This window comes from Hemicordylus capensis, chromosome 11 (genome assembly GCF_027244095.1).
Source record: "Hemicordylus capensis ecotype Gifberg chromosome 11, rHemCap1.1.pri, whole genome shotgun sequence".
Classification (NCBI taxonomy): domain Eukaryota; kingdom Metazoa; phylum Chordata; class Lepidosauria; order Squamata; family Cordylidae; genus Hemicordylus; species Hemicordylus capensis.
In genome coordinates, this window is record NC_069667.1 from 10,455,846 (window position 1) to 10,480,446 (window position 24,601).

The 24,601-nt window shown below is 47.4% G+C and overlaps 1 protein-coding gene across 1 annotated transcript; it reads right to left on the reverse strand.

The window, feature by feature from the left end:
* VAMP7 (vesicle associated membrane protein 7) lies at nucleotides 1-22,857 on the reverse strand. The gene is made up of 8 exons (XM_053274143.1): nucleotides 22,698-22,857; nucleotides 12,942-13,099; nucleotides 11,794-11,851; nucleotides 9,845-9,982; nucleotides 8,664-8,754; nucleotides 7,274-7,341; nucleotides 2,509-2,601; nucleotides 1-1,839 (listed from the first exon to the last, which is right to left on the reverse strand). The coding sequence occupies exons 2-8, from the start codon at nucleotides 13,085-13,087 to the stop codon at nucleotides 1,771-1,773; spliced, it is 663 nt and encodes a 220-aa protein (XP_053130118.1). The 5' UTR covers nucleotides 13,088-13,099; nucleotides 22,698-22,857; the 3' UTR covers nucleotides 1-1,770.
* Between the last annotated feature and the right edge of the window lie 1,744 nt (nucleotides 22,858-24,601).

Consider the following 24,601-nt stretch of genomic DNA (forward strand, 5'->3'; position numbering starts at 1 on the left):
TTTATTCAAACAGATTGACTTTATTTTTTACAATAATGCATCATAGTGCATTTAACCAGAGTAAGCAGTTTTAATTTTACATAAACTCAATTAAAATAGAAAATTGTTACAAATCCCTAACACATGCACAGTTAAACATGGACTTGTGCCTGGAGCGGTGGGGAGGAAGAAGAAAGCAGAAGAGCCCTTCAGACAAGGCTTGTCGGAGCTTGGCAACTGAGTGCAGCCCCAGGAGGCCCAAACCTCAGCAGCGGGGAGGAGGGCAAGGCAAGCAGCAGTCCTTGTGTGTCTAGGTGTCGGGAAGGACCGGCTGGGGCTGCAGAGAACCAGCTACGGAAATTGTAGGGCTGGGCATGGAACAGCAGCCCGACGGGATGCTAAGCGTCTTCCCACTGAGGGGGAGGCAGGGCTGTCTCAGCACCACCTCACCCAACACAGGGCAAGGACTATCCGTATCAGATGGCTTCCCAGGGTGTGGCACTCTGTGGCCAGCACTTTAAACCAGAATTCTAGTGTGTGGTAACTTCCTAATCTGTTCAACACAGGAAGCCTTAAGACCAAATCTCCAGCACTTGAGAATAAGGGTAGCTCAGTGAGTTGGTCTAGTCCCGGCAGGAGAGACGGTGCAAGAGGCCCTGAACGCAACAGGGCTGTCCTCCGTGCTTGCCAGCGGGCATCCCCGCTCAATGCCCCTGCTTCAGTCCAGGCCAAGGTCCCACCTCGAAGGCCATCCATGATCTCGCAGCACAGAGGCGGCCAAAAAGCTCTTCCGCAGGCCTGTGGTCCGCACCAAGCGCATCGCCTCTCAAGTCACACCTGCGCAACCCTGACACTTCTATATAGTCCATCCATAGCTGGCACTGGTGGTGGGGAGAAGCTGCAAGCGGTGTGATGCCGTGCACAGAAGGGGGTGGGACACTGGTTTGATGGGCAGTTTCCATGTTGAAAATCGGCCTCAAAATTCTACCTTCTGCCTTCCTCCTCTTCCCCCACCCCATTCGGATGGAAGAACTGAGTCTACTCCTTCCCCACTAGGCTCCCGCATCAGGTAGACCACCAGGCCAACAGCTCTTCTCCCACAGGGCTCTCTTGCTCTCTCAGAGGTTGAAAGAACATCCTAAGCCAGGCAGGACAGAAGAGCAAAAAAGACACACACACAGCCACAAACAGCAAGGTACATCACAGCAATGTTAAACAGTACACACACTCACCAGTCATCCAAGTCACAAGGTCGAGCCCCCACAACATGCCTAACAAGTACCCCCTCCCCAGGGGGGGCATCTCCTCAAGAACGAAGCCACAGCCCGACAAGTTTAGGAAAGGCACCACTGGGAAAGCAGTGTGGGAGGGGGCTGGGCCCCCCCACCTACCTGGGGTGAGGAGACATGAACAGGAACCCGTGGGCTTTGGTGGTCCTCCTTCCCCCTCCCAAGGGTCACTGCAGCTCCTCCGGTCTCCCCCTCCAGCAGGGCTTCAAGACAGTAAAGTGCAAAGCATGAACACAGAAGTACACTCAAGACTCTCCCCATGCCAATGATGCCTTCCTTTCCTCTCTTGGGACGCTCCGAGGTTTGTGACAGTGGAACGCCACACGGGCTTAAAAGCAAGTGGCACCTTGCCCTGGAGGCAGGGGCTAGGGGGTCCAAGGCAAAAAGACTCGGGTGTCCTTGAAGGATGAAGAGCAAGGAGGTCAGAGTTGGACGACGGCTGTTCCTTCACATAGGTTCTTGCTCACGTGTGCTCTCGTATGTGGTCAACGGGCTCCAACAGCTACTTCTGTACACAGCTTGGCCATGAGAGCCCGCCGCAGGCAGCTGACACAATGATGTAGATTATGACCTGTGGTGGACAAAGCACTTGGTCACAGAAACCCTGGCAGAAGGGACTAAGTGGAAACTGGGCCCCCTAGTGCTTAGGGCAGGTTTGAGCCACTTTACATGTCATCGAATTCTGCTGTGGAGGGGCATGCAAGCTGCTCAGAGCATGTATTTTTTGGGGGGGGGGGGATCACCCTTGGCCAGGAGATATCACAATCCTTTAAGATCAGTAGCACCCAGAGTTCTATAGGGCCACAGCTTCTTCCAATGTTCTTGCAGAAAAGTCTGGAAGAAATGGGGTTGGGGGGCTGTCACAGAAGGGAAGAAAAGCGCAGTGGTTAGAGTGTTGGACTAGGACTGGGAAGACCTGGGTTCGAATCCCCATGCAACCATGAAACTCACTGGGTGACTCTGGGCCAGTCATGTATCTCTAAGCCTAACATACCTCACAGGGTTGTTGTGACGATAAAAATAACCATGTACACCACTGAGCTCCTTGGAGGAAAAGCGGGATATAAATGTAAAAATTAAAAAAAAAAAAAAAAGAGGAAGGGGCTGCAGAGAGATAACCCAATCATGAAGTCCCCTTTGAGGCCAGCTTCCAGGGATGCAGGACACTTGGGCTTTTTTCCTTTTGCAAAGTGAAAAGCTCTCCTTCCTCCCCCACCAGATGTGGTACCCAGCAACTTACAATTGATACTATGGCAATAATGATGGTGAGCTTGAGGTTCTTCATGCACATTGCTCTAGCCAGGTTCCTGCTGGTGGTTTTGAAAGTGACAGACTGTGGAAAGAGCACAGGAGAGTCCAACAGGCACCCCACAACTTTTTCACCTGTCACCCAAGATCTCCCGTCAACACCCCACCAGAAGTCTGTTCAGCCACTGTAGTGACCTGAAGATTAGCCTCCACTAATAGCCATTTTTAATCTGCATGCTTCCCGCGTATATAAATGAACCCTTGACACGGACACCCTCCATTTCTGAAATACACAACCTGCTTGTAAAGATAGTACTTCTGTATTCATGTATTAAATGCATGATAAGAACATAAGAACAGCCCTGCTAGATCAGGCCCCAGAAGGCCCATCGATCTCCAGCATCCTGTTTCACACAGTGGCCCACCAAATGCCCCTGGGAAGCCCACGGACAAGAGGTGAGGCCATGCCCTCTCTCCTGCTGTTCCTCCCCTGCAGCTGGTATTGAGAGGCACCGTGCCTCTGAGGCTAGAGGTGGCCTATAGCCCACAGACTAGTAGCCATTGATAGACCTGTCCTCCATGAATTTATCTAAACCCCATTTAAAACCATCCAGGCTGTTTGCTGTCACCACATCTTGTGGTAGAGAATTCCATAGGTTGATTATGTGTTGTGTGAAAAAGTATTTCCTTTTGTTGGTCCTAAATTTCTTGGCAATCAGTTTCATGATCATCTGCGACCAGCCTGCTCTACCTAAGGCCCAGGGGCTGGATCTGGTCCATGGGGACTCTCTTGCTGGCCCACAGGAAGGAAAACCCTGCAGCAACAGCAGGAGCCGTGAAGAGCTCTTGGCCTGTCCTGTGGCAAGCAGCAGTAGCTCAGTGCACATGGCCACTTGAGACTAGATGTTCCCCACCTGCCTTGACAGTCCTGCCCCTCTTTGCCCTTGCCTTATCCCCTGGCTCCAACCTTCTGCCCCCTTGCTGTCACTTAGCATTTTACATTAATTTTAGTGTAATAATGTGCTGAAAATTGACCTCAGCTCCTGCACACCAAGTCATGGTTGGTTCTGGCCCACCTGGAGTTGGAGTTGTGCACCCCATGTCGATTCCCTCCCCAAATAAAAAATCTAATACTTAACAAAAAAAAATTCAAACCACTTGACATAAATGCTCAAACAGCCAGGAGAAAAGTAGTATCTAAATTCAAGAGTTTATAATTTGACAAAACTATCTAGGCTTCACCTCTAGAATATTACTACGATTACACCCCTGCATGTTTGAATGCCCTTCCTTCTGCACTCTTAGATGGGAAATATAAACGCGTTCCATATGCATTGCGTTGTTGCCCTTGTGGCTCAAGGGATACAGAGTCAGTTGTTCATGTTATTCTGTATTGTCAGTTTTATAGGGATGCTCGTATTAAGTTCATTGCTCCTCTCTTAAAGAATCATCCTGGCCATATGGATCAATTTTATCTGGATTTTTTGCTGTCAAATTTAAAATCTGTTACCTCTTTTAATGTGGCCAAGTTTTGTTTTGTTGCATCCAAACTTCATAGAGCTTCTATTAGCAATCTGAATATTTTGTAAATTATAAATGTATTATTTTAAACGTTGGTCTAAGGACCGTAATACATTTACTACTTCCCTACTACAATTACTTCAAAAATTCTTTGAGAGTTTCTATGGGTGAGACATCAGTAACATGATTATCTGTGTTTATTTAAAAATAACTTCCGAGTTCAAAGGCTGACTCCTCCATAAGCATGCACAGGGTTGCAGCCTGAGTCATCTGTCACAGGATATGGCTTCTCATTCTCACTGTGTATGCCTGTCCCTTAGGCAGTTAGCATAATTTGGAAAACAGGTATGAGCAAAAAGGTGATTAAGCAGTCAGTCTGCGGGCACTCAGAAGAGAATGTAGCGATTACTAGGAGCCAGCAGGAGCTGTCAAGAACAAGTTGTGCCAGACTAATCTTCTTTCTTGGTAGTTACCAATTTAGTAGATCACGGGAAGTAAAATACATAAAGATTTTCTGAATCACTATGTAAGGAGGAGTCTAATGAGAGTGTGGATAAAATATAAAAAATGGCTGGAACCTAAAACTACATTATGGTTATCCCTGATTGAAGCTTTAGTACATAAAGAGATAAATATGCAACCGCAATGGGGTACCTATAGGGATCTGTTGTGTTTTCAAGAAAAGGGCTGTAAGTTAAAAAATTTAATTGAAGTACAAAATCTGGTTAGTAATTGGTTTCAGTACTATCAGTTAAATGAAGTTTTAAAGAAGGATTTCAAATTTGGATTTGAGGATCAAATGCCGAGATTTGAGAAGGAGCTATGTGAAAATGATGAAAAATTAGTGTCTAAGATGTATAGGCTGTTGCTTTTGGAAGAGACAAGAGATGAAGTGGTTAAAACGACTATGATAAAATGGGCTCAAGATGTGGGTCATAATATAGATATGGCAGCTTGGGAAAAATTATGGAACACTGATTTAAAGTTCACTGCATGTTACACTTTAAAAGAAAATTATAAGATGATGTACAGGTGGTAGTTGACGCCTAAAACATTGGCGATAATGTATAAAAATGTTTCAAACAAATGTTGGAAATGTGGACATTGTGAAGGAACTTTTTTTCATATGTGGTGGTCTTGTAGGAAGGCAAAGGCCTTTTGGGACATGATATATAATGAGTTAAAAAAAAAATTTAAATGACATTTCCTAAGAGCCCAGAATCCTTCCTGTTGGGAATAACGCAAGGAGAGCTTTCCACAAGCAATTTAACATTCTTCATGTATGCAACCACGGCGGCCAGAATAGCATATGCACAGAAATGGAAGGACAATGAACTGCCCACAAAAGATTGGCTGATAAAAATTTTGGAACATGCGGAGATGGCAAAACTTACAGTACTGATAAGAGATCAAAATCCTACTCAGCTCCTTATAATTGAAGGAGCTGGGTAGGATTAGCCTGAAGAAGACTAAGGGGAGATCTGAGAGCCCTTCAACTATTTGACGACCATCACATAAAAAGAGGAACAGTCGTGTTCTCTGTTCTGCTGAGGGCAGGATGAGAACCAAGGGAGCTCAACTTCCAGGAGGAATGTCCGAACTCTCAGAGGCACTTGCCTTGTGCCATGCTGGGCTCCCCTTTGCTGAAGGCTTTCAGCAGCCCGATGGCCATCTGTCAGGGATGCTGGCACAGTTGCCTGACCCGAGCAGAGGGCTAGTATCAAGAGATATCTGGGATTCCTCCCAACTAAGTATCTATGATTCTAGGAGGTAAGAAATGGTTCAAAAGATGGGGTGGGGGAAGAGAAGACACAGGTCATTCCCACAGAATGGCATCTCTCTTGCACTTTCCGAAAGGATGTCCCAACTGCTCTACCGGCGAGGGTGAAGCTCAAGGCCATGCCCAACAGATGGCTCCTAGTCTTGAGAGCTGCTGCTTATTCATCAACAGCTCCAGTTTCCCTACCTAGAGTAGTTCCACTGGCCTTGCTGTGCTTGAGCTCAACCTGGAACTTACTGTCATACTGCCAAAACCAAGCCCCTCAAGGTGGTTTACATAACAACAATACACTAAAACCACAGCTGAAACCAAAAACTAACACAGTTCACATTAGTTTCAACAACAGCTATTTGTTTAAGATGGCCATAACCTATGATCACTCCACGAGTTGCCACAGAAAGTGATCCTACCCCTGTGCCCAGGGCACCTTCTCTCTTCCCTTGGCGAACATCCTGTGTCTGCTCAACCCCTTCCTCCCTATGTCTGCTGCAAGAGTCCTGTCAAATCTGCCTTTCACACAGAAAGGCACCCAAGCCTGGAGAGAAAAGAGCAGCAAGTCGAGAGTAGAGGAGGCACTTCATCACCCTCTGCTGGGAGCCAGAAGAAGTCCTCCTTGGCTTTCTCTGGTGATGGTTAGGATGCACTACCTACCTCTTGAGCCACCTAATGGCACAGCGGGGGAATGCTTGACTAACAAGCAGTTTGAATCCTCGCTGGCACTACTTTTTATTTATTTATTATTTGGATTTCTAGCCCGGCCTATACCCAAAGGTCTCAGAGTGGATTATAAGAAAACCAATATAAAACATGATTAACATAACACTGTTATATCAGGCAACAGCAATCTAGGAAGGTGCTGAAAAGCATCATCTCATACTGTGTGGGAGGAGACCATGGTAAACCCCTCCTGTATTCTACCGAAAGAAAACCACAGGGCTCCATGGGTGCCAGGAGTCAAAATCGACTTGACACACTTTACCTTTTTACCTACCTCCTGACCTTGGGGCCATTTTTCTCCTTTTCTGAAGCCTGCATGTTTCTTGTGATATACTTTGTCTGCAGAATAATCTCACAGAGGCCTAGCTACAGCATCCAACCCTGTCCGTCTCTCTCGTTCGTCATAACATTCAGTTAGGTAAATACCACACTAAGCAATTAAACAGCTAGTTTATTTTGAGCTTCGGAACACCTAGGTTAGAAGAAGTGCTCTGTGCAATCTGGAAATATGCACCCTGCATTGTAAAGAATAGATGGTCAAAGAACGCCATCATCTCATTTGCTCAACACCACCTAGGTGACCCAGCTATCTCTTTCCAATTATTTCCTCAGGAGGTGGAGGAAAGTTCTCGCCTTCCAGGCCTGCCTTTTGTGCACACACGTATTACAGACAGCCTGGTGAGTTCAATTGTTCAGCCCCTTGGTGAGTGGGTCTCCCTGTCCCACTTCCAGAACTTACCGAATCCACGAGATTTTCAGTTTTGTCTATCAGCAGCTCCAGCTTTTCTCCCCTTTGGGCCACCAGATCTGGGATGAAGAGGGTAGAAGTGAGAACTCCAGTGGAAAAGCAGTTTGTCCCAGAACTACCGGCCCTGACTGACGGCATAAATTCTCGCTCTCTGGACCAGGCTTTTGGTGGCTGTTACTGGACTTCGAGACCAGGTCTTTGACCAAGGATCTGGCACAGTAGAGAAGTACTCTTTGGAAATGTAGACAGTCCAGAAGGACTAAAACCTTGCAGAAGTAGCAACACAGGGATTGAGTGTCACTCATCACAAGCTCCTTGCCAGTCTGTGCTAAGGTCAGTGTAGAAGTAGAACCATTGCTTGTATTTTGCCCCATCCACCAGATAAGCCTAATGCGACAGCCTGGCTTACCAGAATAAGAGGATCAACAGCCAACACAGAGGACTGTCCTTTTCCCTATACTGATCCTTCCTTGCAACCATGCAAGCTCCAGGCAGAAGCAAGGACCACAGCTTAATGGTAGAGCACATGCTTTGCACTCAGAAGACCCCAGGTCCAATCCTCCACATCTCTAGGTAGGGCTAGGAAAGGCCTTTGCCTGACACCCTCAAGAGCCCCTGCCAATTCGTCTAGAGCCAGATGTTATTGGACTTCAACTCCCAGAATCCCCAGCCCTAGTGGCCTTTGGTTGGGCATTATGGGAGTTGTAGTCCAGTAACATCTGGGGACCCAACGTTGAGAATCCCTAGTCTAGACCAGGGCTGCATACCTCCAGCCCTCTCCAGGTGTTTTTGGACCCAGCCACAGTGGCCAACAGGTATGGTGGGAGTTGTAGTCCCAACATCTGCAGGAGGGCCACAGTTGTGGGACCCTGGTGCAGAGAATACTGAGCCAGATGAACCAAAGGTCTGACCCTGCAGGAGGCGGCTTCCTATGGCCATACACGCATCTGTGCTGGCCCAGGAAAGGGGAATGCTGCTTCCAAAGCTTTGGGACGTGCTCCCTGCTGAAACAAGAGCCTCCCCATCCATGACATTTTTTAAAAAATATATCTTTAAAGACACACCTGTTCACCCAGGGTTTTGATTAAATACTGCTTTAATAGTTTTAACATGGTTTTAAAATATTGTTTTAAAATTTTAAGTCGTTGCAATTTTTCAACTTTTTGCTGTCATTTATTTTAACCAATGTTTTAATTTTTGTTGTCGTCATTTAATTGTTTTAACTTTTCTGTTATTTTTTGTTGTAAACCGCCCAGAGACGCAAGTTTCGGGCGGTATAAAAATACGTTAAATAAATAAATAAAATATACCCCCAGGCCATGCTATCCTCAGCCACCCGATACACACAAAGGGGCCCATTTGCTGCATCTTTGTACGATACCTATATTGCGGACCATGATCCCTTTGAGCTCGTCCACTTGGGCCTGTGTCTCTGCCACTTGGTCGGGACCCTTGTTCTCAGAGTGGTGTTTCTGGAAGGCGGAAAAAAACAGACAAGAGAGAAATACGGGGTTTCACGTAACTGAGTAGAACCAAAGGGGCAAGGGATGAGGCCCCATCAAGAAGCCCAAATGGCTCTTCACGAGCAAGGCAGTGTCCTGCCACTGTGGAAGCTGCACATGGATTTGCTGCAGCTCCACTTTGGTGATTTCTCCAGCTGCAGGAATCTCCATAAGGAACATAAGAAGCCACCTTATACTGAGTCAGACCATTGGTTCATCTAGTTTGGTATTGTCTACACTGACTGGCAGCAGTTCCTCCAAGGTTGCGGGCAGGAATGTCTCTCTCAGCCCTCTCTTGGAGATGCCAGGGAGGGAACCTGGAACCTTCTGCATGCAAGTACTCTTCCCAGAGCAGCTCCATCCCCCAAGGGGAATATCTTACATTGCTCACACCCACATGCAAACCAGGGCAGATCCACCTTAGCAAAGGGGGCAATTCATGCTTGCTACCACAAGACCAGCTCTCCTCCCATTCCCTTCCACCTCTGCCCTCCAGCACTGCCCTGTAAGGTGACAGGAGCTTACTGGAGCCATTTCCTTCTACAAGAGCTTACTCTGGAATGCTCAGCATTTAGCTCAGTAGCTCCCAACAACATGCCAGCACAAAAACTAGCGTGCCATGAGAAAGAACGGCTCTTATAAGCCCAGAATATCCCCATGCAGAGGAGACTGCCTGTTGCAACCCTGCTTGAGTCATTGCTCCCTTCCAATCGCAGAAGCAGTGGCAGTGCGACAGAATATGGCTACTCGGAGCAGATAAGAATATATACCAACAAGTAAGAGGAGAGAAATAGTGTGTTATGCCTCCAATTTCAAATCGGTGGCAGGTGGTGGGGGGATCTAACTCTAGTATCAGAAGTCGGGGGGGAAATCTGCTTTAGCCCTGGGCAGAGCAGCCAATCGTGAAGCCCCTTCCCTAACATCAGGGGGCAGCACCCAGAATTGTTAGTTATGACTAAGCACCGTTGAAATCAGTGAGACAAGTTAGTCATAACTAATCTAACCAAGTCTCTGTAGAGTTGCATGCGGGACCAAGCAGGCAGACGTCACTGATGCTCACCAGCTGTGCAGCCAGAACGCTGGAGAACTCGCTGTTCATCGCATACGGCAAGGCCGTCTGGGCACGAGAGCCATAGGTGGTCTGGAACCGCTTCTTGATTTCATTCAGAAACATGAAAGCTCTGGAGCGCTCAAAATCCTAGGAGGCAGGACAACGCCATCAGATCAACACATTCATGGACAGAAGGTCTGTCAACAACTCTGAACTTCAACAGCTCATGGGAATCTCCATTTGCAGAGGCAGGATCCTTAGAGCAGGACGGCACAGCTCTGACCCTCCTGCAGATGTTAGACTACAACTCCCATCATCCCCAGCCACATGGCCAATAGTGAGGGAAGATGGGAGTTGTCGTCCCCCAACAGCAGGCAGACCAAAGCTGTGCAGCCCTGCTTTAGAGTATGAGTAATGAGCCTCTGTCTATGCAAGCAGGATACTTCAGAGTATCTGTCTATGCTTTGGACCAGGGATTCTCCACGTTGGGTCCCCAGATGTTATTGGACTTCAGCTCAGCCCCAGTGGCCTTTGGTTGGGGATTATGGGAGTTGAAGTCCAATAACATCTGGGAACCAAATGTGGAGAAGCCTGGCTTTAGACGAGGAAATACCTTCTTTTCCTGCTTGTGAGTGCCCAGTGCCATCTGGCTGGCAATTGTTTGGAAACAGGACGCTTTGACTAAGTGTGATCCAGCAAAACAGGTTTATTACATTTTAGTAGTGGGGATGTCAACTGGTGCCCTCACTTCCCCCATCTGAGCATGTAACCAATTGCTGAGCAGACTGTCCTTGGGAGGAATCTCCCAACCAGTGCAGCAGTACATATATTCCAGGAAGCTCCACTATCATCCCTGCCACTGAATTCTACAGATCTGGGAACCAATGATGCATGCCAGTTAAAAAGGAGGAGATGAAGGAGCACAAATTTTCAGCTGAAGGCATTGTGCCATACAGACATCATGTAAAACAATGGTCCAATAGTGGCTCTGCACTTTGTTCCCCAGCCTCAAGGACTCCCTGTTCCCTTTCACATGCAGGGGAAGGAACAAGCCAGGATTTCCAAGAAGGTCCAAACACAGAGAATCCTGACTTGTTCTAAACAGAGTCAGCAAACCAGTCAGGACTGTATCCCAGCAGCAGTTCCTGGCTGGCTTGCAAACTTGTTTTAGAACAAGCCAGGATTTCCTGCATTCAGGTCTGACCAGACTGGTTCTAAGCCAGGATTAGAAGCAGAATCCTCTTTCCTTTCATCCTCAAAGATGAAGGAGCATAGATGCCCGAGGTGCATGCACATCATGTGGAACTAGATTCCGCATGACGTCTGAACTAGGTCAATCTCTCTGAACTCTGTCTCTGCAAAACTGAGAAAGATAAACAAACAGCCACCAGCCACGAGAAACTTTCCCAGCAGCCACATGACAACTGAGTAAACAGGACATTTCACAAAGTAACAGCACATTCAAAAGCTCACAGCAGGGACCTATAAGGCGATGAAAGGTGAAAGGAAAAAGCTACATGCACTGAAGAAAGAGGGCCAACAACTTTTAATGCATCCAGGCATAGACACTTTACAGTGTAAATGCAAGGTCTAAATCAGGCCTGCTCAACATAGGCCCCCGCCCCCAGCGGTTTTTGGACTACAACTCCCATGATCCCCAGCCACAGTGGCCAAAAGCCAGGGATTATGGGAGTTGTAGGAGGGCCAAAGTTGAGCATCCCTGGTCTAAATCATGCTCCGCATTTTATTTATTTATATCCTGCCCCTCCAGCACACTGCTGCTTGGGGTAGCTTACAATCAAAACATAAAATCCACGATAAAAGAATATTATCTGTGCACTGGAAGCATGCAGGAAGTCCCTTGGGACACACACTTTGGGTGTGGATTTCCATTAACCACTGTCAGAGAGCACGCAGGCTCACAGAAGCACGCCCACAGCAACTGCCCACTTACTTACATCATCAGTGATGCAGAGGTATATAATCCGGTCCTGGCAAATGTAGTGGAACAGGTAACTGTGGAAAAGTCAATAGAGAAGGTACAGCATAAGGATCTGGCTGGGCAGAGATTTGGAGGCCCAGCAGCATCTAAACCAGGGCCGAACAGTTTTGGCCTTCCTACAGATGTTGGACTGCAACTCTCATCATCCCTGATTATTCACCACTGTGGCTGGGGATGGCGGGAGTTGTAGTATAGCACCGTTGTACAGCCTGGATCTAGGCCATACTGTGCCACACACTGAATGATCCAGGCAGACCTCAATATCCGCGGATTCATTATTGGCAGTTGGGTAAAAGACACCCGACCTCAGCATATGCGGGGGGCGGGAGAGCACGGACCTCAGGGATCTGTGTGTTGGGGTGGCTGGATATGACAATGGAGGTCATTTCCGGCTGCCATTTTGTGTGTCGGACCCTCAAAATGGCTGGTTTTTTAAAAAAAAATTAAAAAGAAAAAAACCTGGCCATTTCCGGTCGATTTGGAGGCATTCGGGGGCACATTGCAACTCAGGGGAGCAGCTAAGATGGTAGGCAGCTTCCCCCTGGAAATCTGCTGTTTTTTAACAGTTTTCTTCAAACCGGGAACCAAACCCCCAATCTCCCACTGGCGTAATGACTCAATATTCACCATTTTTGTATCCACAGTTGTACCATGGAATGGAAACCCCACAAATATCAAGGTCCTCCTGTGTTTCAAGCCCCTACCCCTGGGTTTCCACTCGGTTCATGTGTACAACTTCCTTCTGTCTCCTGGAAAAGCAGGGAAGAGATCAGTACCAGTAATGGGTTTGGCTAGAAAGCAAGGCCAAAACCTGTGGACCAGTGTTCCCTCTAATTTTTCTTCGTCTGTGCGCGGAATGAATTTTGTTCTGGGAGGCAGGATCAAGGCAGTGTGTGCACATATGCATTCAGAGTGGGGCCTTCCTAATTCAACCTCAGCGGGATCAAAAACTAACTGAGCGGACATCAAATAACGTGTGAGCACGCACACATCTTAGAGATGACACTGCTATGGACCCCTAGGCAGGCAGCTTTTGCAGTATCCCTTCACCCACCACAGATCTGCTCTTTTCCTATTCTTTCCCTTCCCCAGAGCAGGACTCACCTTCCATGGGAGTAGGTGAGCTTGTTGTTCTCAGAGGATATCTTGGCCAGGATCTGCTCCGTCACCTCCAGGAAGTTCCCTCCGCACCAAGCATGTTTGGCTAAGATGGTGGAGCCTCTGGCTACAACTGCAAACAGGATAGCCATGGTGCAAGACGGCTGTCAAGGACACAGAATGAAACCATTTGTCGACCAGAACAAAGGACAAGAGCCAGATTTCAGCCACTGCCCCCAAACTTTGGACATGTTGGCAAGGGGCAAAAAAAAAGAATAAATCACACCGCAATTCTACAAATGTCAGTTCCTTTGCAATTGTTTTGCAAACCTGAGTTGCTTTCAGGTCCTTTGCAATGGTGCCTGTCTAAAGGTTGCCTGCAGATAGCCATATTTCAGATGAGCAACATCACAAGAGAAATATGTAATCTGCTGCTCCTCCTCGCATCAACTAAAATAATGCCACCTGAACTTTTCCCAAAGACTTTTCCTGCTGTACATCCCTGAATCTTCCAGGACATGGGGCACCAAAAGGAAAACAAGTGCTGCTGAACTGGGGAGGAAGAAAAGTAGCTTAGACTTGCACCGACACCTCCATCCAGAGAGGACTGTGGCAACCCAGGCATGCAAGTCTGAGCTGCATGAGCTGCAGCTGGTGCCAGGCACCGCACAGTGTGTGTTTGTGTGTGTGTGGGGGGGAGTTAAGAGGCCTCACACAGGAACTTTGTTATCCGATTCAATACCGCAAGTCCATGTGGAGGTCAAGGTGAAGTCCAACTAGGGACGGAGTTCTCAGCCTAAGATCTCAGGTAATCCAGCACATTGCTTAAAAAATAATCGTGACTGGAAGACAGACGGCTGCCTTATACCGAGTCAGACCATTTGTCCATCTGTGGTCTCCTGATTGGCAGTGGCTGCCCAAGGTTGCAGGCAAGGGTCTCTCCCATGCCAAACAGGAGATGTCAGGGAGTGAACCCAGGACCTTCTGCATTCAAGCATGCAGAGGCTCCACCACTGAGCTATGGCCCCCATCCCTTAAGGGGAATATCTGCCAGCAGACCGTGCTCACATGCAGTCACCCATCCAAATGCAAACCAGGGAAGACCCTGCTTAGCAAAGGGGCCAATTCATGATTGCTACTGCAAGACCAGCTCTCCTCCCAGAGACCAGTTCTCTCAGATTCAGAGGGCGTATCTCCTCCCAGATGTCCTCCTTTGGGAAGGGCTGGGAAAGACCTCTGCCTTAGACTCGAGAGCTGCTGCCTGTCCGAGTAGACAATAGCGACCTAGATCAGGGCAGCATAACTCCAGCCCTCCAGCTGGTGTTGGGCTACAACTCCCATAATCCCCAGCCACAGTGGCCAATAGTCAGGGATGATGGGAGTCCTAGACCAATGTCTGCAAGAGGGCCAAAGTTATGCATCCCTGCCTTTCTGCTTCTCAAACACCCGCCACTCCCACCGGAAGCATATTTTGCAGACGGAGCCCAGCTGCAGAGACACTACCTGGAATTATGTACATTTACAAGAAGGGAAAATGTACAAACCTCCTTATGGTAAGCATTACCTCATCACATACATTTACTAGTCAGAATGACACCAGACTATTTGCATGTCTTTGTCTTAATTTGATTAAACCATCTTTCCTCCTAAGCTTGCTTCTTCTGAATGGAGCGTCCGCCAGTGAAATCCACTCTTGATGTACCTTGCAACTGTATGCTCAACTCCTGGTGCCCACAGAGCCCTGTGGTTGTCTTTGGTAGGAGGGGTTCACCATTGCCACCTCCTGCACAGTATGAGATGATGCCTTTCAGCATCTTCCTATATCGATGCTGCCCGATACAGGTACCAGCAGGGATTCGAACCAGCAACCTTCTGCTTGTTAGTCAAGCATTTCCCCGCTGCGTCTATAACTCCCATAATCCTCAGCCAAAGGCCATTGCAGCTGGGGATGCTGGGAGCTGTAGTCAACAACCTCTGGGAATCACTGTTACAGGGAACACTGCTATCCAGCCCCAGCAGAGCATTTCCCCAGTGGCCGCTGCCTTTCCTTAAGAAATTGTGAGGTGCACCTGCACAGAGGGGATTGTCGCAAGCCCAAGACATCAGTCATGGGCTTGTGACAATCTCTAAACTGCGCAGGCGTGCCTCACAATTTCTTAAAGACACTGGCCCATACGGATGGGTCCACCATCTCTCCTGGTTGCCGCTGCCACCAAGGGAGGGAGAAGGACTGCTCTGCTCTCTGCCCCCCCACCACCCCTCAACCACGGTAAGCATTTTTTTAAAAAAAGAGCGGAGCTTTGGCGGGGAGGGCCCCCCAAAGGAGATTTCGGGGGGCCTTGCAGCTGGGTGGTCCGGGTGCCCAAATTACTTTGGTGCACCCCTGGTCCCTGCATTACCAGGAGTCCTACGAGAAGAGGCGACAGCTTGCCTGAAGTCTAAGTGACTGGCTACCAGGGCTGCACTGACAAAAGTAAAAGTGAAGCAATCCCAGTCCAGTCCCAGAAAGAGGAGTGTCCCACACCACGCAAACAAACCAAGGCCACCTTCAGGGCAGGGAGAGAGCACATGACTGCATCCTGTTCATCACCTGACGCTGCTTACATTCGCCAAACATCTGGTGTAGCAAGCAAAGCTCAAATAGTGAGCTAGTCACGGAAGCAGCAACTTATGCAAATATGCAAAAAGGAAGAAGAAGAAGAAGTAGTCCACAACCAGTGAACAACATTCCACACACAAGCCCTTTTTTACTAGCAGTTCCCTAATGGCACTACATTTTTTCCAAAAGGTCTCCTTTCAACAGAGCAAGATACCATTTATAAACAATCACACCATTCATTTAGAGGTCCAGTGTACTCCCGTCCCATTTCTGGAAAATTTTGAATTGGAAAATTTCTCTATACAATCTTCACCCTCATTTGCATAAAATCCGCATTGATCCCCCATCCCTGAAAACAATTACTGTACACATTTGTTCTGATGCCCTATATAGCTTAATCTGATTTGGCGCATTATTTGACCTAATGAGTTAAAAAAAACCCTCCTCCACCATAAAGGGTCACGAGTGAGATTCTCAGGGACCTATTTCGGTGATGTATAGTAAAAATTGCCCCTTTCCACTCAAGCAACAGTGCAGCGGTAGCCTGGAACTCACTCAGCTGCACATTTGCAATGCTAGTCTGCATGTCATCCAATGAAGTTTTACAAATGGAAAATTTTCCATGGAAAAATTAAAGTGTGGGGAAATTTCCCTGCCCACCTCTCTGTTCCTGGCTCAACTAAGGCAGAGTTCCAGTGTTGCTGAGAGATATCCTGATCACCCCCAGAGAAAGGAGCTCCAAAAAAGAGAGTGCCATGGGCATCTACAGGACGTTTTCCTGGGGCAGAAGCAAAACCTGCAATCCTATACTCACTTAACCTGGGAGTATGCCCCACTGAATTCAATGGGGCTGCTGCCTCCTGTCCCGCCCCCCCCCCCCACTTCCATGCCCTATCAATCTGATCCCTATCTAGTTTGCAGTTAGCTTATTCCTAACTGGGCGCTTTGATCTACTCTCAAGGAGATCACATTACCAGCAGCTTTTCTAAGGAGTCACTGTGTTGGCCCACATTTACAGCAACTTGCAGACCAGCATGTGACTGGGTAATTTAGGGTTTATTTACTTCCTGCTCTGCAAGTTGTGGAATTTCAACCCCTCTTTAAGAATGTGGTTGCCGAATGCACAACACCCTCTTGTATTTCAGAGCTTCTTCAGGACAGATGTATTCTCTAAACAGCCCACAATGTGGCTTTGCAACTACTACACACACCAGTTTCTTGAACACTGCACTGGCAAGTTAAGTCAGCTCTCAGTCTTATCCCCTTCCTTCATAACTCAGGTGAGCAGTTTGATTTTTTTAAAAAAATGCATCTCTGCATGCATGCATGCAGACATACATACATACATATATAAAATAAGAGCCTCCCCATCTGAAAAAAACCCTCTTAGGATGCATTTGTTCATTCAAGCTTTTATTTGTGGTTTAACACTGTTTTAATGTTTAAATTTGTTTTATGTTTGTTATAAGTCGCCAAGACACACAAGTTTGAGATGATGTAAAAATATACTAAACAGACAGACAGACTTAATAGGAGCTAAGGAGTTTTCATCTTTCTTAAAAAATAGTTATCTCTGAATAAGCATCCTCAGCTGCTTACAAAAAGGGCAGCTTTAATCCAGCTTCTCAATTCCACTAACCAGTTTCCTAACATTTAAAAGGAGAGGCGTAGATATTCAAGTTGTCTGAAAGTTGCAGCTTTTGAGTTCTGGCACAAGTGGTCCGAAAGCCTAAGAGAAGAAGCTGCCTTCTATCAAGTCCGACCACTGGTCCTTTTAGTTAAGTATGGTCTGCACGGACTGGCAGCATCTCTCCAGGGTTTCAGGCAGGGGGTCTTTCTCAGCTGGGACTTTCTGAATGAAAAGCAAGTGCTCTTCTTGAGCTAAAGCCCCTCCTCAATCTGGAAGGCTTTTTCCAATGCCCAGAGTGGTAAGCAAAAGCCACATTTGCTCAATGGAATCCTTTCTATACTACTAATTCAGATGTTCCAAGGTGCAGTCCTTGCACTGAAATCAGGTTCCAGTCCTGGCCCTGCAAACCCTGGCTCTTTATTAAGTCTTGTTTCTTGCACAAAGGCCCACCAGAAAGAGACCACAGGAACTGTCTTCTTTCTCTTCCTAACTCACTCACTTTACCAAACAAAAAAACCCCATTACTCAATGTGCCCAAGACCGTTTCCCTCAACAGCTCATTTTCTCCTTCGCCTGGTCCATGCTGCACACCTTCAGGCACTTTCATTCCATGCCCACATTCAAGTCTAAGAGCCTTTCTAGATAATCTCCTTATTCCACACAACAAATGAGCAGTCACTGCTCATTTTGTGCACAAAATATAGGCATTATCCCAAAGGAGTGTTTCTGTTTTTGCAATATTTCATAGTTTTCGAAACACTTTGTTCCTGAGAAATGCAATTCTTTCCCTGGCTTGGCAGCAGTGTTCCAGCTAACAGGGATTCCCAGGTGTTGTTGACTACAACTCCCAGCATCCCCAGCTGCAATGGCCTCTGGCTAAGGATTATGGGAGTTGTAGTCCACAACATCTGGGAATCCCTGTTAAGAGGGAACCCTGCTTGGCAGGGCCACTGTGAACCTACGTGCTTTTGAACACACGTGGCTGCAATCAAATCACAATCAAGGCCTACTGTGGCATCACTAGCAACAGGCAACACCTCACCACCTTCCTCATACCCAGGCTGTGCAGTGGCCCTATGACCTACTGGAGCCAACTAGCCTCAAGGCAAACGGTTTCTCTGTTGCTACATCTCCCTCTTTCATAAACAGCTGGTTTCCAGACTTTAGCTGGAGCAGCTGCTCAGTCGAAACTGACCAAGACATCTGATTAACGCCAATGTTCTCATTGCTCTCTGGCAGGCAGGCCACTGAAATTTCAGGAATGTTGTGGAAGATAACAAAAAGCGGATGAAAGAAGAATCTCCCCAAACTCCCAAAAGCTATCACTTCTCTGATCTTCTTTGAATCCTTCCTCAAAACCCACCTTTCCTGAGAAGTTTTTAAAACAACTCTTCTTTCTACTTTTGAGAGGGGATAACAAATGAAAACTTGAACTAAAAAGCTCATGTGTAAGTGAGCATATATTTCCCCCGTTTAACTGTGCCTCCATCTTGCAGATCTTGAACACTACTTGTGTTTGTCAGACCTCGCTTGGACTACTCAGTGCAAGTGCTCAGTTCTGGGGAATAACATTTTTAAAATCTGGAATGAGTTCACATAGATGGTGAGGGGTCTGGAAACCATATCCCGTTAGGAACAGCTGAAGAGTTGGGTGTGTTTAACCTACAGAAGAGAATGGCAAGGGGGAATACAATAGCCATCTTCAAGTATCTGAGGGGTCGTCACAGAACAATGAGTGTTCTCTTTGCTCCTGAGGGCAAAACTAGAACTGACCGATGGGTTGAAATAGCAAGGAAGCAGATTTGGGCTAGTCATTAAGAATCATTACTTAACTGTCAAGGCTGTTTGACAGTGGAGGAACAGTCTGACCCCTGCAACAGGGGGCTCTCCTTCACGATAGGCTTTCAAACTCAGATTGGACCGCTGTCTGTCTGGGAAGCTGTAGCAATGTGCTGCGTGGAGCAGGGGGGGTGGACTAGAAGACCTCCAAGGCCCAACTCTGGAAGTCTATGATTCCATATGAAGCTACTTGATGCCAAGTCAGACCCTCGGTTCATCTACTGTTTGCTAGTCAGAGTGGGCGGTGCGGAGCCGGATGGATCAAGGGCGTGACTCTGAAAGAGGCAGCATTGTATGTTTGGGGTTAGGCTATTGTAATATATTAAGCTAGGGATTCAGAAAACTGCACCTTTGCCTCTGTGAGGGAGGCAAGAAAGGATGCGCCCAGCCCAGCCAGCTCTTGCCCTCAGCTCCTGAAAAGACCAACAGCCTGAGACAACAATGCTTTTCACCTTACCTAATTTCTTTGTTCTTTAATATTGTAAACCACTTTGGGTGCCTTTGTCAAGGCGGTATAAACACGCAATCAATCAATAGCTGAGTATCGTCTGCACTGACCGGCAGCAGCTCTCCAGGGTTTCAGGCAGGGTTTTGCCCAGCCCTACCTGGAGATGCTGCCAGGGATGGGACTTAGGATCGTGAGCATGCCAAGCAGATGCTCTGCTACTGAGTGACAGCCCCACCCCTTTTTCAACTTGAAACTGTAGGCTTCTCAGGTCAGGATCTTCTTTTTGTACTCTGCAGAGCGCCCAGATGTCCACTGGTTGGCCATTGGCCATCCCCGGTTTACTTATGTGAAGGGTTGAAGTGACTCCCCCTAAGAAAAGACTACAACGTTTGGGCCTTTTAGAAGGCAGCTAAGGGGAGACATGACAGAGTTGCATAATATTATGCACAGTGTGGATCAAGTATAGAGAAAGAGGTTTTTCTCCCTCTCAATATTAGAAGCCAAGCTCATCCGTTGAAGCTAAATGCTGGGAAATTCAAGAAAGACAGAAGGAAGTACTTCTTTACACAATGTGTGGTTAAATGATAGAATTAGCTGCTGCCAGATATGGCGATGATCACCAGTTTGAAAGGTTTTCAAATCCATATCAATGGCTACTAGCCATGGTAGCTGTATATTTCCATCAGGATCAGAAGTGGCATGCCCCTGAATACCAGGTGCTAGAGCACACCAATGTGAGGGAGAGTCGCGTATGGCAGGATGCTGGACTGCACTGATCCAGCAGGGCTTCGCTTATGTTCTTAATGACCCCGTCCAACACTCATCCCCCTAGTTTTGGGTATGTAGAGGTATACAAGCCCTGAAGCTGGAGGTTCCATTTTGGCTAGTCAAGATGGATAGAAAAGTGACCAACTAAAGTGACCAACAGTGTAACCTTTTTTTTTTTTTTAAAAAAAAGAAGAAGCCAGCTGAGCTTGTGGCCATCATAACCACATCTTGCTGCAGTGAATTTCATGTTGACTATGGCTCTCCAGGCCCTGCATCCCCACTCCTTCAAGAGAAAGATTCTTCTCTCTGCCAGATTTGTACCCAAACCTCTGCTGTTCTGGGTTCCCTTGCACATATTTAGCAGCACAGGTAGGGAGGCCGGGATGGGGATGCCCAGCCTTGAGCTTTCCTGATGGGAAGACAGACCTTTGGGGACACACAGAGCAGGGCTTATTCTAATGTGTAGCTGGACGCCTTTTGTGCAGTGGGAACTAGATTTTTGTGCAGCTGAGGGGTGGGTGGGTGGAAGTTTAATAAGGAACAGAGTTGTAGAAATATGAGAAAAAAGCCTCAGTCCTCAACTATGGTTTGGGAAGGAAGATAATCTCATCCCTTCTCTGAAAGGCCCCTTCTTCTTCCATCTCTTAAATTTTCCTATCCTTCCTCTCTCCCTCTCTGCCACTTTATCTTAAGTTTCCCATTCATTCTCCTTCCCTCTAACAGTTTCTCTTCTTCTTTTTTAATTAGAAAAGGTTTCTCACAGCGATGGGGGGTGGGGGGGCTCCACTGGCTGGTAGCAATTACTTGGAAGATCAGTATTCTCCATAAGATGGAAAGTAAATCTCTGTCCACTGATCAGTAGCTAGAGTCACATCTATTACTAATTAGAATGCTAGTTGAAGAGATCAGATAATTTCTAGATATTAAATGGGTGTAATGGATCACAGAGATGGATAAGCAGAGAATGCCTCGGGTGGCTTGTTGTTCGTCCCTGGTCACCAGTATCAAGTCGTAATATGGACAGAGATAAATTTTCCTTCCTCCTTTAAGACTAGAACCAGGGCTCATCCCATGAAACTGATTGCCTGGAAAACATGCCCTGAGACATGCATTAAAAAACACGTGAGCACGCGCACATGCACACGGCTTAGAGCAGGGCTGCTCAACTTCGGCTCTCTTGCAGATGTTGGCCTACAAATCCCATAATCCTTGGCTATTGGCCACTGTGGCTGGGAATTATGGAAGTTGTAGTCCAAAACCAGCTGCGGGGGGGGGGGGGGCAAGTTGAGCAGGCCTGGCACAGAGGGAACACTGGCCTTCAGCTCTGGCCTGTAGGCTTCCCAGAGACATCTGGTGGGAAACAGGATGGTGGACTAGATAGGCCTCCTTGGGCCTGATCCAGCAGGGCTGTTCTCATGTTCTTATATGCATGAGCTCTTAGGCTGTAAAACGCCCAACAAAAAATGCTCCCTGTTGCCAAGAAGGGCATATTTTAATGATAATAACTTGTTTTAGTAACTGCTTCATGCTATTGTATACCGCCCTTCCTGAGCCATTTTGGAAGGGCTGTATACAAATCAAATCAATCAATCAATAAATAATTGTTTGTATTGGGTCGTGTATTTTAACCCATACTATTTTAACCCATATTTAACCTCCTTAACATGGTGATTCTCTTTTATTTAGCAGGGGGAGAGCAACTGGCCCCACCCACAGCACAGTACCTCCAGTGACTGTTGTTGCTGGTGTCTACCACATTTCATCTTAGATTGTGAGCAATCTTATTTATTATTTCTCTATACCAACCGCTTTGGAAACTTTTGTTGAAAAGCAGTATATACATATTTGTTGTTGTTTATTGTGCCATGTATTTTAACCTGTGTTGACTTAAATATTTTAAGTTTTGTACACCTCTTAGGGATGTACATATTATTATTATTTTAACATTTATACCCCACTCTTCATCCAAGGAGCCCAGAGCGATGTTCTACATACTTGAGTTTCTCTTTCACAACAACCCTGTGAAGTAGGTTAGGCTGAGAGAGAAGTGACTGGCCCAGAGTCACCCAGCTAGTCTCATGGCTGAATGGGGATTTGAACTCGGGTCTCCCCAGTCCTAGTCCAGCACTCTAACCACTACACCACGCTAGCTGGTATAAAAAGACAGATAGAAGATAGATAAGAGGGTAATAAGTTTACCAGGGAAAAAGGCTTAGAACAACAGACTCTGACTGGCAGCCCGTCGGGCACCTCCAAAGGGGTGGGCAGAGAGGGCCCCCGGGGGCGTTGCTATGGCTACGGCAGGGAGCGGGGCCTACCTGGAGGCCAGGCGGGCGCTCCTAGATTAAGCAGCCCCCTCCCCATGGCCATAGGCTGGCCTCCCCTCGAGGGAAGCGACAGGGCAGGGGGGGCCACACTTCCCTCCGCCATCCCCGGCAGAGGCAACCTTCCAAGCCGCCGCTTCGGCTCGCTGCCTACCTGGCTGGGCGCCCGCCCGGAGGCTCCTTTCTCTTCCCTCTTCGGTCGGGTCGCGTCACGGGGCCGGGCAGGAGAAGCAAACAGCACGTGAACTTCCGCCGTCAGCCGCAAAGCCCTCTGGGAAACGGAGTTCAGAAACGTTCTCTTTTCTCGTGCGGGTTTCTGGTTTCCGGGACAACTGAGCATGCTCGGAGGCAGGGGCGCATGCTGCTCCCTGGAAGGCCGAAGGAAGCTGTGCTGTTTCCTGCTCTGCGACCGCAGCTCCTCCTGAAAGATTGCCTTCAAAAGTGGGGTGGGGGATAAAAGGGGATGCACATTCTGCAGGGAAGCCCCAGGTTTTGTGGCACGTGTTTTTCCCGCACGGAATAACTCATAGCCGAAGAGGGAAAGGCTACAAAGGTTATGTTATTAAGACAAATGACCTCTCAATTTCCCATGGGGCACATGGGAGAAGTGGTCTTGTGGTAGCAAACATGAATTCTCCTCTTTGTTAAGAAGGGTCCACCTTGGTGAGCACTGAGAGATAATTCCCCTTAGGGCAGGTCTGCTCAACTTCGGACCTCCTGCAGATGTTACCCTACAACTCTCATAATCCCTTGCTTTCGGCCACAGTGGCTGGGGATTATGGGAGTTGTAGTCCAAAAAGACATTGAAGTGGTGGATAGCTTCTGCCTTTTAGGATCCACCACCAAAAGTAAAATAGCCAGTAATCCAGAAATATGCCACAGAATAGCACTTGGTAGAGTTGCAATGAAGGCCTTGGAAAGGATATTCAGGTGCTGTGACGTGTCTACCCTTACAAAGATTAGAATCGTTCGAACAATGGTTTTTCCCGTCACACTCTATGGATGCAAGAGCTGGACATTGAAGAAGCAAGATAGGAAAAGCATTGACGCTTTTGAACTTTGGTCCCGGAGACTTTTGAGGAGACCATGGACAGCCAGGAAAACAAACAAGTGGATCATGGAACAAATCAATCCAGAATTTTCACTCGAGGCACAAATGGCCAGGCTCAAACTATCATACTTTGGACACATGATGCGAAGATCCAGCTCCCTTGAGAAGTTCATCATGCTGGGGAAAGTTGAAGGAAAGAGAAGAAGAGGACGACCAGCAGCAACGTGGATGGACTTGATGACGACAGCAATGAAGGCACCACTGAGAGACCTGAAAGGCCAAGCTGAAGACTGATCATCCTGGAGAGTATCTATCTATGTGTTTGCTAAGAGTTGACACCGACTTGACAGCACTTAATCAATCAGTCCAAAAACAGCTGGGGGTGGGGCAAAGTTGAGCTGGCCTGCCTTAGGGGAAGGGGCCACTCTGGGAAGAGCATCTGCTGCATGCACTCAGCACCACTAGCTTTTAGAATTATAGTGTGAAAGCACCCTGAGAGTCAGCTGGGCCTACTAAGAACCTGCTGAGCTCCTACAAAGACAACACCAGACTGACTTGAGTTGTTCAACTGACTGACACGAGAGCTTGCTGCTGTTACGGGTGGGGGCACACATTGCCTCCCCCAGGAAATCCAGAGGAGGGCTTGAGCCTCACTGCCACCCACAAAGTTTACGCCCCTGTGGAGAGCTGGGAGTATGCTCTGGTCTTTTTGTTTGCAGTCCTCCCCTGAAGACAAGCCTATCAGAAGCTCTGATATCTTGCGTGAATATTAATAATATTTAAAACCAATCTTAAATGAGGAATATTTTACTGAACTTTATGCAAGTATAGGACTTGCATAAGTCCATAAACATAAGTTCATGGACTGTATGGTATCGCATTGTACGTGTGTTTTATGAAGTATGTTGTGTCGTGTAATGGGTAATGCTGCTGCAGACCTTTAAAGTTGTAACTTTGTGGATTTATAATTTATAAATCATGTGAATCATTTATAAATCATGTGTAGA

Bases quoted from the DNA above. Each gene is read 5' to 3' on its own strand.
- VAMP7 (XM_053274143.1), bottom strand. From the start codon at position 13,087: ATGGCTATCCTGTTTGCAGTTGTAGCCAGAGGCTCCACCATCTTAGCC. The intron at 9,983-11,793 runs GTAAGTAAGTGG...CCTGCCTCCTAG, and splicing joins ACCTCTGCATCACTGATGAT to GATTTTGAGCGCTCCAGAGC. The intron at 1,840-2,508 runs GTAAGTTGCTGG...TGTCCACCACAG, and splicing joins TTATTGCCATAGTATCAATT to GTCATAATCTACATCATTGT.